Source organism: Phlebotomus papatasi, chromosome 3, assembly GCF_024763615.1.
Source record: "Phlebotomus papatasi isolate M1 chromosome 3, Ppap_2.1, whole genome shotgun sequence".
In the NCBI taxonomy this organism is placed as follows: Eukaryota; Metazoa; Arthropoda; class Insecta; order Diptera; family Psychodidae; genus Phlebotomus; species Phlebotomus papatasi.
In genome coordinates, this window is record NC_077224.1 from 89,263,144 (window position 1) to 89,277,576 (window position 14,433).

The 14,433-nt window shown below is 32.1% G+C and overlaps 2 protein-coding genes across 2 annotated transcripts; both read right to left on the reverse strand.

Annotated features, from left to right (window-relative positions):
* Nucleotides 1-650: 650 nt before the first annotated feature.
* On the reverse strand, nt 651-9,057 carry LOC129806302 (UDP-glycosyltransferase UGT5-like). Its single transcript, XM_055854775.1, has 4 exons — nt 8,627-9,057; nt 5,778-6,154; nt 3,440-4,994; nt 651-3,225 (listed from the first exon to the last, which is right to left on the reverse strand). The coding sequence occupies exons 1-3, from the start codon at nt 8,876-8,878 to the stop codon at nt 4,067-4,069; spliced, it is 1,557 nt and encodes a 518-aa protein (XP_055710750.1). The 5' UTR covers nt 8,879-9,057; the 3' UTR covers nt 651-3,225; nt 3,440-4,066.
* A 936-nt stretch (nt 9,058-9,993) lies between these two features.
* On the reverse strand, nt 9,994-12,506 carry LOC129806803 (putative gustatory receptor 28b). The gene is made up of 3 exons (XM_055855576.1): nt 12,306-12,506; nt 10,797-10,865; nt 9,994-10,311 (listed from the first exon to the last, which is right to left on the reverse strand). Exons 1-3 carry the CDS (start codon nt 12,504-12,506, stop codon nt 10,210-10,212), a joined length of 372 nt encoding a protein of 123 aa, XP_055711551.1. The 3' UTR covers nt 9,994-10,209.
* Between the last annotated feature and the right edge of the window lie 1,927 nt (nt 12,507-14,433).

Sequence of the window (14,433 nt, forward strand, 5' to 3'; positions counted from 1 at the left end):
TTCTCATAACTCAATTGATAGATCAGTGGTCTAGACTGGATCAGTGGGTCAGACTGGATAATTTGAGTATCACTTGCTCTGATGATTCTCTATACATAAATACAATTGATATTGAACAAAAAGGGGGGGTGGGAAAGTGTTCTAGGCTTTGCAAAGTGCTCGAAATTGTACTTGGATGCTATTTAGATGCTGTACCTAGATGCTAATTGTGTAGAAAATACCCTTTCAGAAGCATGATGTTTATTGTGAATTTTGTTATGAAATGTTCGTATAATAGAACCTAGAGGTATTTACCTCTTGGTATTATTCCGTTGGAAAAAATAACAAAAATTAATTTACCTATTGGAATAGTGACTAGTAATATTGATATTCAGCAAAATTTTTTGAAGAGCCAAAAGCGCGACAATAAATGATGCAATAAACCTCGATATAGCAGAAAATATTGCGTGAAAATAAATACATATGAATTTATATTTTTGATAATAAACGATAAAGTACACACATATTATTCTTAAAATAACATCCATTAATGATTTTGTTTGATTGTAAAATTGGATTATTTCTGGTTTAGTTGGAATGTGTCATACAATTTATTAACATGCGGGTGAATATGGGGCGTCAATTGCATCGAAAGTAAATATACTCTGCAATTTTTTTTTTATTATAGGTAAATAAAATTTATTGGTGCCATATATACAAAAATGCCCACATAATAAATATCCTGATAAATTTTAATAATTCTGCGGTATTTAATTTTCAATTGGAATTTCGGACAATATTTAGCCACAGTGTCAATCTCTTCATTTTCCGAAATGATTATAATTAATTACAACCAGCGAGTTTTACGTGCTAATTTCCTGAAGTGAAATATTTTCCCTCAGTAGCACAAAATCTCCATGTGCTTTTTGTACGGTGAAATATTCCACAAACGATGACTTTAAAAGCTTCCTCACTCTTTCAATTAAACTGAGCTGCGGAGCTTTTCTGCTCATTCCATTTTACCATTAATCACGCGAATTAATTTCACTCAATTAGCATAAATATACTTTGAGAGATTCCTCAACTTAATATTTCTTCAAATTTCAATTTGCACATTATTTACTCTACTTGATTTTTAGAGTACTTGTGCCATATAGCTATATATTATACATAGCATTATAATATTGATGTTCATCCAGTGGAATTAGTGTGTTTGCGCAAAAGAATATAATCATTCACATTGGTTCTGGGTACATCTAAATTATGCACACACACATTCATTGATTTATTTAAATTGTTTCCATACTGATTTCTAAATGATTTATTTAAATTTTCTCCAATTAATTCAGCAGTGAATTGATTTATTCATTATTCTTCTTATTTATACATAAATGTTTTCTAATAAAAATGTTCCCATTATGTCACTCCAATTGATTTTGGATTGGGTTTTGTTATGAAAAGCAACAACCACCGATACTTAAATCATCCACATAAAAACGGCAGAGAACATTTTCGGGAGGAAAGAGATGGGGAAATATTTAAATTGGAAATGATGTTGATTGATAAGATGATTATGCTGAGTAAGCGAGTAAATTTCTTCATGAAAATTTCCAATGAGATGCTTTTCCAGAGGACATTCTCTGCAAAATCTTTATTATTCTTCATTCCTATCTATTGCCCTGTGAAATTGAGATAATTTAAAATTCATTGAGTGTGATTTAAAGCAAAAAAAAAGAACCCTACGACTCTCTTATTATCTGTATGCCAATTAAAAGTTTTCCTTCTTTTGTATTATTCTTTCGTTTAAAAAATTCTTCTCAGAAATGGACTCACGATACTGTCACTTTTCCGCGAATGAAACCAAATATTCGCAGAAAGACTTACAAATTTCTCACCCGGATGACCCCCAATATATTACAAATTGATCTGAAAGTCATTCTGATAAGCATTATTCATCATCTTCTGCTTTTGAAAAATAAACGACTTTTTATATGAAAATGTGACCATCTACCCAGCTGTCGCTGCAGTCCTTACTGAAATGGTCTCAGTGATATTAATGATTTGGGTTGACTTCGCTATATGGCGATTATTATTGCTCCATTAAGCTAGGAAAGTGAATACTTTTCATTAAAGTTCACATATAATTTTATTAACGACTTTTGTCCATTTCTATTGAGATAAATTGGATTGGCCAGTAATGCTAGCCTTGACGAGAATGCTGTGATTTTTTTTCTGTGTTGTCTATAATTTTTCAAAAAAACTTAACAAAATTGAAAATTGACTAAGAAGTGTACAATTTTGAATGCAATTAGCATGCATGCAATTTGCTGCAAAATAAGATTAAATTTTAAAATTTAACAATGGAATATCGATTTAAGGAAATTATTGATGTTTAATAGCATAATATGGACCATATTTTATCCTAGGCAGTTTTAATATCATACATGTGGTCATATTAGTAAAAAGGTGTTTTTTTTTTAAATCAAAATTTATCATTTATGAAGAAAATTAATTAATCTTAGGAAAATTATTCGATTCTTATTTTTCTATTACAAATGTTTGACAAATCTGTGTTGTCAACACTGTACCAGTCGGGTAAAAGTATCTACGTCACTGGAACTTCGATTTGGCCCACCTTATACTTGAAACATCTTGGCTTGAATTGGTGATGAGGTTGTTTTCGGAAAGCTTTACAAACAATAAGATAATTTTTCTGAGTTGCAAAAACTTTGAATTTTCCATTCTGATACGTTTTCTATGATTAGTTTTGACATTTAAAAGATATTAATATTCGGCGTACATTTCTAGCGAATAATATTCGAAAATAAAATCAAGCAGTTCATAAAATTCAATAAAATACGTAATTCCGCAAAGAGATACAAAGCACTTATTGTACTAGGTACAAACTTGTAAGCAGTGGCAGCTGCTCCTCTAGTTCAGCTGGGTTATGCATGAAATTCTACAATTTACGATTGCCAGTAAACTCATATACATATTTTCCGATTAGATACGATTTTTAACGAGCTCATCTCTTCTCTGAGGGATGAGTGGGGATGAGATTTTTTATTAATCAAAAAATAAATTTAAATTTATTTTTTGTAGTCGAACATATACGACTCTTTTGGTAAAGAGGGAGTACAATTTTTGTAAATAATTTTTAATTTGCCCTGTTGCGTTTTTAAATTTCTAACAAAATATTGTTCCTTATTAGTTTTTTTTTATTCTGAATTCCTCAAGTAGGGGAAACTGGGGCACCACCAAACACGGGGTAGCACCAAATACTGCGATTTTTTAATCAGATATTCGACTTCTAAGAACAAGACCTATACGAATTTATAGGTACTATAGGGATGCTTGTCTACTGAAGAAATGGTTAAGATAGTCCAAATAGTTTAGAAATAAAAATTAGTGTTTGGTGCTACCCCGTGTTTGGTGGTGCCCCAGTTTCCCCTAGCTCAACAAATATTTTCCTATTTATTATTTTTATGGTATTTTATTGCCATTTATATAAATTTGTACTACAATATTGTAAAATATGTCTTTCACAACTGACAATAAATTTAATTGAATTCGCTTCTCTTTTTTTATTAATAGTATTATATTATCTCTTTTTTATATCAGAATCTGCTTATGCAATATCCTATCCAATTTATTATTTATTGGATGTTTAAACATGCATTTTCTTATTTCGCTATAGTATTACGTTTTAATACCAATTTCTCATTTCTCTTAGATTAAATGACAAGAAAAAATGAACATATGACTGCTTTTTCTTTAAAATATTTTTCATTTAAGACGGAAAATTCTTCAAGGGGTGGAATAGGTCCTCCCCCTGGTCAGCTGGGATAGAAAAGATTTAATTCCATTTGAAAGTCTCAAACTGTGTGAGAAATACACTAAATAAATATTTACTGTGATTACATTTCATTGGAATTCTGTCTTCCAAAAAGGAGAAAATTTTCCTGAAGGAAGCAATTTTCTGGTGAGAGTATTTATTATTCTACTGAAATTTGCATTTCATGTTTAATTGAGAGAATCCTTAAAATTGTGGGATTTATCATTGAGTTTTTCTGTCAGCTCTGAATATTCATACAAATTTTGCCTTTAATTTTCTCGCTAAATGGGAAATTGCCATGAAAATGAAGAGAATACAGATGGCAAGGACAGATGTGAAAATTCCCAAAATTATAGGAGTAAAATCCTGAAAATTATTGGCTTTCGTGTAGTTAAAATCGACTGGAAGTGTCTGAAGAAATTTTGCTGCACTTGGCTCAATGAGAATATGCTCAATGGACCAGACGGCGATTTCCAGGGGATTCATGAGACGATGGTTAAAATGGTGAGACAGTTGATTGGCTCGGAGTTGATACTGTGGCTTGAGAATTTCCATAAGACGAGCATAGATTGTCTCTTCGGTGAAATCAGTGAGTGGCAGTAAAATACCCATCCCACGCTCTACCAGAGCTGCTCCATTGAGATGTTGATCACCAAATACCGGAGTCACGATCACGGGCTTTCCACAATGAGCCGCTTCATTGGCACTCAAGAGTCCTCCATGGGTGAGGAAGACTTTTGTCTTGGGATGACAGAGAATTTGGAGCTGGGGCAACCAACTCTTCACGAGAATCCTGGTGGATTTATTGGGAAAGGGTACATCATCCTCCCACTTCCATATCACATTCATGGGCAACCTGTCTAAAGCATTTCTTAGTGCCCTCAAATGACTCTCTGGCAGACTTGATGATCGTATGACTGAACCCCAGTTGATATAAATTATTCCTGAAGCTGGTGATGATGTGAAAAATGCCTCAAAATCCTCCGAAAGAGATTCATTCGTCCATTTAATATGTGCTCCGCCGATTTCAATGACTCTCGGATTGAGAGGTTTCACTCCACTCACGGAAAAGTGCTGATTCACGAGTGCCAGGGATATTTCATGTCCCAGAACTTCGACATCTCTAACGTGACTGCCAAAGTGTTCCTTCAGGAGAGCAGTATCTTGTTCCTGGATTTTCCTGATGAATAGGACAAAAATCGAAAACATGAAAAATGCTTTAAAAATCCCCATAGCGCATTTCCATAAGAAATCCTATTGAATTCCCATGGAAAATTCGTATATTCCGTAAGAAATTGTCCATAGAGTTTCCGTGGATGTTTCATATAGGGTAGGCTGGGGCAGTCAAGAAGACATTGAGGAGTAGGAGTATATGTAACTTTGCACCCCTGCTGCTTTTCTTTAATTCTAGCACTTAAGGATGGCCTTTGCTGATGGACATAATAGATTAAATCGACAAAAAGGCAACAATATAGGGGCGACCGGGGTAGATTTAGCCACGCATGGTATTAGACAGTGGGATGTTATAGCATGTCTTAGAAGGAATATTAAAGAAACCACTATTTATTCCAAAATTACACTTTCCTTCCTATTTATTGAAGTATTTGTTAGCATGATGCAAACATTTTAATAAAAATTATGCTCAATGAAAAATTTCATTTACTGGCTAATTCTGCCCCGGTCTCCTACGCCATTTACCCTAAAAGGGTAAAATTCACGCGAACAACTATTATGCCAGCGATGAGTGACTATCAGGTGATGAGGCGATTCCCCTACTGATTCGATTATCCTCAATGAATTAAGCAGCTATTAAAAATGTTCTAATCTACCCCAGCTTTCCCTATCTCGGAAAGTCGTTTAGTAATAGGGAAATGTTCTAGAATTTTCCATGGAAATGTCCTCACTATCAGAACTTCATGGACACTTGCGCTATGGGGAATGTTAATTTCAAATTCACAACAACCTAAAGAGTATCTTCATGACTTTACCAGTGAGAAAATTAACTATCCGTTCCCAGAAAGTCATTTGGGTGGCAAAAGGTGAATTTTCCGTAGGTATAAATGATGGGAAATCCATCAGATTGAACCTGGTGTAGTGCCATGGCATTAGGGCGCACGGACTAATACCAATTGTGGTCAAATTCATCTCGCTGGCAATTCCCAGGGGACAATCCGTGGCGAAGAGCTCAATTAGCACTAAATCAAAAGGGTTCTCCTCATGTATGGTCAGCACATTGGATAGTGCCTCAGATTTCAGGAGACTCCTGCACAACCGCTCAGACATCTCGATCAATCCTGAGAAATCTCGATAGACATTCCAGATATTGGGTGCAAAGGAATTCTGTAGGATACGGTTCCATTTGAGGGCCTTTTCAATCAATTCAAGTGGTTGGCAATCAAAGGGTTTGTCATTTATTTCTCACACACCGATCCCACTCGAGGGTTGATTGATTTTCGGCAAAAGTAAGGGCAAAATCTGTTGTTTCAAATGTGCTTCGAGCAATCTGTTTAAAATCCCGGAAGATTTATTACTTACGTTTAGTTTCTCAAATTATCTATCGATTTTTTTTTCTTATGCAATAGGGGAGTGATACGCCTCAAGGCCACTTTCTCCCACTTTTGGCCACTTCTACTTACTAAAATTAATTATCCTTTGAAATGTATTGGAGTTTTTGGTTAGGCACTGATTAATAAAAAAGTTGCTCTACCTCAAAATATTTTTAAAAAATATATATATTATATGTAAATGTTTTTTTTTTAATATTTAAAACTTTTCTGCTAAGTTTTTCTGTAAAGAAAAAAATCTTATTTAAAAATTATTTAATAGCGAAATTATTTAATAAATAATTTTTTTAGGACTTATCTTAATCTTTTCAAATTAATTAAATTGTTTAATTAGGAAAACAAGACTTTGTAAATTAGCTATAAAGCATAGCGCCGCTGTGGACAGCTTAAAACATTAATTGGGAACAATCGCGGTGAAAATGGGAACAGATGCGGCGAAAATGGGAACAGTCCTGGTACAGCAGGGATTTTTTCAAATAAATTCGGGATTTATTTTTTAAATAAATTTATGAATGATTTGTTAATGAAGAAAACATTTTGTAAAAATTTTATAGAGATCCGACTAACAGCAGAAATTTTTCTATGAATAATTTAAGGGGTTATGTGGTCTATGAAGACTAAAAAATATCATTATATTCTTGAAATACTATTTTTAACATAATTTAAAATTATTAGTAATGGGAAATATTTCGTTTTCTGACTTGTGATTAATTTACTGTGACTAATCATGACTACCGCAAAGTAAATTTTTACGAGTATAAGTATAAAAAAAGTTTTCAAAAATCAGTTCCCAACGACTGAATTTTTATAGTTTTAAATTGAAAATTTTAGAAATTTTTGTTTAAATGCCGTATTTTTATTTGCTTAAAAAATTTAAAGAAAATATGCTGCTCTTTTAGTCTTCAAGATCTATGTAACCCCTTAAATAAAGCCAGCTATATGCCTAGATCAACTTATAGATTTTCATTTTTTTTCAATTAATATTTTTTTAATGTTTTCTTTATTTTACAAATTAAAATATTGTATGGTCCAATAAGTTCTCTTTCATTTTAAATTGACGACGAATTCTAAAAGTTTTGCTTTAAAAAAACTATATTGACAATTTCTGCAATAAACTAATTTCAAAATTTGTCTTTATGGCGCTGGCACACCTTTCAGATCAACAAAAAATTTGTGAAATCGAAATTCACATCCTTTCCCTTCTCAAATTGTAAATCTATCCTACTCTTTCGTACTCTACTTCTTTTTTTGAACATCACACTAAATTTAATTTAGTTCAATCTGAACTTAATCTAAATCTAAACTTGAAATAAACTTCAAATTGAAAACAAAAATTGAAAATTGAAAAATTTAGTTCAATATGATTTTGAGTGGGAAAGACTGAGATGGGCATATGGAACTTTTGAGAGAGAAACAGATATTGATTTTAAATTTACAAAATTTTCCTGAACTAAAAGGTGTGCCATAGCCATTTTGGCTTCGGCACACCTTTTAGATCAGGAAATTTTTTTTACAATCGAAATTTGAATCCCTTTCTTTCCCCTGTGTCCCTTATGTGAGAAAGCACATGCTTTGCATATGTCTATCTCATTATTTCGCATTGTTCTCCTTCTTTTTAAAATCACAACAAATTCAATTTAGCCTGTCGAATTTGGAGTACGAAAGAATGAGATAGACACATGCTAAGCGTACGAGAAGGAAATTGATGCGAATTTTGATTTCGTGAAATTTTCCAGATCTAAAAGATGTACCGGAGCCATTACTATTAATTTTCTGAATGGAATTTTGGCAAAACAGGAAATTAGAAAAACCGAAAATGTACTAAATTATTTACTCATGAAGATTTGCAAGATGAAGCATATACTTCGGCCGAAATAGTTTTCATTTAACAACGTTCTTGTTTGAAATGTTTACATGTCTTTGGATTGAAAGCCAAAGAAATTCGGAAATTGCAGTACTTATTTAATTAATTATGTTAAAATAAGACACGCTTTAATCATGCTAAAGTTTTTCTAACTTAACATAATTAACTTTTTTATGTATCCAATTAATTGACCAAAATGCGCGAATAAATTTTGAACTTATTTACTTCCGTTAATTAATGTATTAAAATTTTTTGCCCATATGTGGTGTTAATTTGACCAAATAGGTAGCCTTCACACTATGTTTTTCTGTATTTATCAATTTTGACTCGGAGTAGAGATCAATGACAAACCCCTTAATTGTAATTTTTGGCTGAATTTCTTACTTCTAGGTTGAATGAGGCAACTAATGGTTCCATGTCTCTCAGCAAAAATTCTTGGTAGCTCTGAGAAGGTTTGGAGGAAGTTGGAAGACTCCTGATAATAGTCATTTCATGTCCCCTTTCCGCGAGTGCCTCAACAATTGATTGGAATAGAGCATCGTGCGACTTTGCAGCCAGAGGAAATATTCCAAGGATCCGATGGGCAAGTACATTGTGTAGGAGGAGTATTCCAAGGAAACTGAGAATAATCCTCATTGTCTTATCACTGGCTCACAGCACTTTCAGACACTACTTTAGAACTGGCAAGTTATTCACAGAATTTTGGCTAACAAATAAGAGAGAGAGAGTGTTGGTCTTTTTTGTGAATGAAACAATTTTTGAAGCACGTCTGAAAGAAAATTACTTCTTCACTCTGTGCACAAATTTTCAAGACTGAGATGGTGCTAAAAATAGTTAAATATCGCTAATAGCTTCTGTGCAAGAATATTTATAAACACGTAGCGTTTGTATTGGTTTGTTGGTGCAAACTGACCCAATATTTACCTAATTGGATCTTGAGCTTCAAAATGATTAGATAAGGCTCTCTGATGAATTTCGAAAGAATGCCATACAGATAATGCTATGCATATCGTTTCACCCACATCGGAATGTTTTCTAAATATTTCGTGATTTATGCTGGTGCGAGAATTTGGGCCTAAAAATTTACTAATACAATAAAACAAATTTTTATATGCATAAATATATTCTTTATTCTTTTCCAATTTAATATATTATATTATATCTTAAAAACACATAAAATATTTAAAATTTAACAGTATTATTTGAAAATATTACGTTAAACAAAACACAAATTTTATTGCAAATATTTTCTACATCCGCCGCCGTCTTATCACTGAATCCAGGAGTAAGATATTGTAAAGTATCTTTTTATGATTAAGAGCTTAGTGAAAATTTAATGAACTCTTAAGTCTAGATAAATAAACATATTCTGAATTATATTTTCAACCAGGCTTGAGATCGTTAAAAATAGTGCTACATCGGAAAAGGTGAAATGAGTACACTGGCAACCCTAATTTATTGCTTAATTCATTTTCTTATTAATTATTTTCCATTTGAAAATATACTTTTACAGCTCGAACTCCACAGAGAGAGCAGTTTCCCGATGTTTTAACTCCCCAAAATTCCAACCTTTCATACCGTGAAGACCACTTTTCCCAAAAATCTTCGCGTTTCAGATGATTTCTGAGAATTGTCGTCAGGCTGTTTGTCCGTCTGTCCGTTTGTCCTTTTTTCCTTGTATTTTTGATATTTTAGATTACAAGTTGTATTAAAACAATTAAATATGTCGATGCTGTTCCGATTACCTGAAAATAATGGTTAAATACCTTACAAAATGAACTGGAGTATTAGGGGAGAATGGGACCAAATTAGTCAGTAAATAAAGTATTTGTATTTCATTTCTAATATTTCAATTAATATAGAGATTCATATCCACTTTTTATTTAATATTCTATTTTAAACAAATTAAATTATCTGATTGAAAATTTAGTTCCTGACTGACTTAGCCCCGCTTCCTCTTATTTAACTCATTTACGTACAGTAACGATAATTGTTTTATCAAGTTTGAAGAGATCATAGGCAGTAAATTGTATTTTCACATGAAGCAAGCTATCCGAAAATATTTTCAGCTGAAAATTGAAAAATATTTCATCTATAAGGGGATCTGTACCAAATTTCGGCCAGCTTGCAATTTTGGCCACTTTTTTTATTCCTTGAATTTTCAAGAATTTTTTGTTTTGAATATTCTAACATTATAAAATAAAAAGAGAAGACAAAAAAAGACTTTGTAAGAATTCCGGAATGGCAAGAAACTATGAGGCTCAAGGTGGCCGAAACAATACCCAAAGCTACGTCTACATAGTTTTTCATTTTAAACTGTATTAAGAATGATTTTAGAGAAAACAAAGATAATTAACAATCTATAAGGTTCCAAGCAACACTCCTTAAAAAAAAGTAACAAAAAAAATCAATTTGTATTAAAAATATTACATTTAAAACATTAAACTTTTGCGCTTGCAACTAGCCCGAAATTTGGTACACTTACTCTAATTACTATTTTCTTTGAAACTTTATTATCAATGCATTTTTTTCAAAACTTTTATCACAAATTTACCTTTTCTTTGCATTCTGGATCCTTGACATTGTAAATCAATTTGAATACGTGAATAGGCGTTTCGATGTTCTAGAATGAGAAGGAATTATCACAAAATAATAATATTGTGAGGTATTTTATGGGAGAATGGGTTAAGTGAGTATACTCATTACATTCATAGACATTAGTTGATCGATTAGAAATTAAAAAATTTAGTTGGTCTTCCAGGAGCACATCTCTAGCACCAAATTTACTTTAGATGAAGTTTTTTAAATTAAATTTTCTTTACGGTTTTGATTTAAAAATAATAATAATGGTGGCACAACATTACATAGAGGAACGTAGATCTTTCCGCAAGAGGAGTTCGGAACATTTATTACTACTTCGAAACCTGCATCATAGAGCGAGTGTTCTATCACTTGACCCATTGAGTGCCAATGGTTTTGATTTAGTTAAGCAATATTTCTTGTACATATTGTCCTATAGGGGAAAGTGGCCTGCATTTGAATGCTTCAATTTTTCTCTTATTTCTCAAAGCAAAAATTCTATTTTGTGAGATATAGTTAATACTATTAACTATTTTGTATTAACTTAGATTACCAAAATGGTATTTTAGCTTTGGGAAATAAGAGAAAGTTGAAGCATTCAAAGGCTACCGCATTCAAAGGTAGGCCACTTTCCCCTATCATTCCAACTAAAATACAGTGTCGCCCATAGGTTTCTTGGAGAAACCAGGTGGAAAAATTATAGAAAAAAATAACTTTTTGAAATGTTTCTTTTTGCAAATGAGTTGCTTGTAATCCATAAATGTTATTTATGTATTTTAAATAAAATTAGTTTGCTTTCTTTCATATCAAAAATAATTGTTTTCTCAAAGTCGTACATTTTTTATGGGTCAAAAGTTTCTTGACACATTTAAAAAAAAAGATTAAAAATGGTCAAATAAGTACTGCTAACTTGTTTTTATCCTGTTATGTTTTGAAGTTATAACATTAGGATTAGAGTCAAACCCGAGGTTATCAATCCTCTGAGTCGAAACCCTGGGTAGGCCAGTAGCGTTTTCCAAATGTACTTGTGCGACTTGCGCCTTATTTCTAGAAATTTTGACGATTTTATGTATATCCTCCACTGATTTTCCATAAAATTAAACAATTGACGACTTCTAATGACTTTAAACTTCTTCTAACTTTCCATTTTAACCTAAATTGTAGTGTAACAAAAGATTGACCATTGCAAACTTTAAAAATGTTGAAATCCACAATTTGTCTCTCAACTGATATTACTTTAAAATATAACAGGATCAAGAGAAGTTAGCCGAACTAACTTTAAAATATATATAATAAATACCATCTATATGGATTACAAGCAACACATTTGCAAAAAGAAAAAAATCAAAAAGTTATATTTGTCGAGAAATTTTTGAACGACACTGTAACTGATATAAACTTTAAATTTTCCCCTACAAATTTTAACAGAATATACCTTAATATAAGTACAAAATTTTAAGTCACTATTTATTTGTAAACTTACCTTCTCAATTACACTATTCGTTCTGTGTCCAATATGACTAATTCCCAAGAGACAAATGCAAATCTGATAAGTAAAGAATATTATGAATTCCACTTTTCCAACAGTTGTCGTCTTCAAGGTATTGCTTTGGAATACCATTGAGAGGACGTAGAATGTACTAAATACAATTGTCATGAAAGAAATGGAAATTATGCTCAACATTTGGACGGAAAAATAGTTCTGTATTGCTCTGCAGCATTCGTATAATTTTCCATGAATTCCTATTACTGTATCAAGAGTCTTATCCAGAGGATCTGTCTGTTTTTGAGAATGAACACTTATATGCTTGTAATTTTCTACTTGGATCTCCCTTGTCAATTTTCTCTTTGAAATTTCTTGATCGCGCAATTCTGCAAGAATCTGCAATTAAATAAAATGTTCTTTTGGTTTGTGTGAAAATTTATCCCCACAGTGCATTTTCTTAGAAGATTCCATGACATTCTTATGGAAAATTTCACATGTTTCATGGGGCATTTCTGAGCTTGATAAGCTTGGAAAAACTAATAGAGCTTTTCACAGCTTTGACAATTTAATTTAATTTTGGAGAAATATTTAAGCGTTTTAGAAAATTCCATATGTACCGGAAAACCAAAAGTTATAAAGCTGTTTTTTAAAAGAATATACTCCTATACAAGATATGCTTAACCCAGGAAATAAATTAAATGAAAACTAATCTTACTAGAAGATTAAAAATAACACGAGATTCGTATTATATTTCAGAACGAATATTGGGATTAATATTTAAGAAATATAGGGGAAAGTGGGGCACCTTTGAAATTGGGATTCTTCTCCTATTTTTAAATACAATTGAGCTTTATCATGATATAATGTAGCTGCACAAACAGATTGAGAAGTTAAATTACATTATGATATGCCTCAGTTCCAGTTAAACATTAGTAAAAAACCCCAATTTAAAAGCTCTCCACTTTCAAAAGCGCCCCACTTTCCCCTATTGGAAAATTCCTCACTTTTCCATTAGAACTTCTCAGACAACTGCACTATAGGGATTTCTTGAGGATTTGTCATACAGAATTGAGGGTTGCGAATTGAGATTCGACTTCCTTCAAGAGACATCCGTGAAAAACAATTGAGAGGCAAATCATGTAGAAGGGAAGAAAACATGCCACCCAAACACTAATTTCCGGATAAATAGAAGATCTGTGGAGCAACAAGTAGCTTCCGGATAAATATGTTGTGTAAAGAATAAACATTACAACAAGATTTATCCAAATGAGAGCCAAGGTTCCCGTATAATTCTTCTTATGATCCAATTCAGCAAAATTAGCATCAATATTGGACATTCCTTCGAAAAACTTTACAAGTTCTTTCCTTTTTATGAAACTGCAAACATAAATTGCAGAAATGGACGTTATACTTGTGGCAAATTGGAAAGTATCGCCGAATGAGGATATTTCACTGCTTAAAAAATATCCAACAATACTTTGATGTTTCCTCATTGTCCTCACGTAGCAAAGAGTGAATAATATTATATGAGAAAGTGTACTGAGAAGTCCATGGAGTGTCAAAACCATTTTAGATTTGTCCTCCTTGTTGATAATTTTAAATGGAAACAATCCAGAAAATGACAAACAAAAAAATATAGGACGATGTGCTGAATAAATATTGATTGGTTTGAAAAAATTATTTATCTTATTAGATAACATTTTGCTTCACTTTGTTTCACTTGTTCAAACTCAACTTTTAAATAGTTGCCACTGAAATAGTCAAAATACTTATTTTACCCATTGTCAGGCCTTTTCGTACCACTCAAACTAATTGGAAAAAAGAGTGAATTAAAGGGTAGAAAGATATTTCTGAATAGATAGAAAATAAATATACTAATTAAATTACAACATTCAATTTAGCACAGAAGGTGAGAGTGATATCAATGAAAATGTATTTGTTTTGTTTACTTTAGTCATGCAATTATATTGATCGGTTTTTTTCATTAACTATTTACAAGAGACTTAAGCACGCTTTTGTTTTCCTAGTAAACTTATGAATGAGTGTTCCACTGCAAAACTTTTCCCTTGGTTTCTTATTACACAACTTGTACCTCAATCTTCTGGGGAAGAGTCAACACGGAACG

Excerpts from the sequence above, each read along its gene's own strand:
- LOC129806302 (XM_055854775.1), bottom strand. The coding sequence starts at position 8,878 with ATGAGGATTATTCTCAGTTTCCTTGGAATACTCCTCCTACACAATGTA. Across the intron at positions 6,155-8,626 it reads TTGCCTCATTCAACCTAGAA|AATTCCTTTGCACCCAATAT; the intron begins GTAAGAAATTCA and ends CGTATCCTACAG. Across the intron at positions 4,995-5,777 it reads GTCATGAAGATACTCTTTAG|GAAAATCCAGGAACAAGATA; the intron begins GTTGTTGTGAAT and ends CCTATTCATCAG.
- LOC129806803 (XM_055855576.1), bottom strand. The coding sequence starts at position 12,506 with ATGTTGAGCATAATTTCCATTTCTTTCATGACAATTGTATTTAGTACA. Across the intron at positions 10,866-12,305 it reads CGAATAGTGTAATTGAGAAG|AACATCGAAACGCCTATTCA; the intron begins GTAAGTTTACAA and ends TTCTCATTCTAG. Across the intron at positions 10,312-10,796 it reads ATCCAGAATGCAAAGAAAAG|CTGAAAATATTTTCGGATAG; the intron begins GTAAATTTGTGA and ends TTCAATTTTCAG.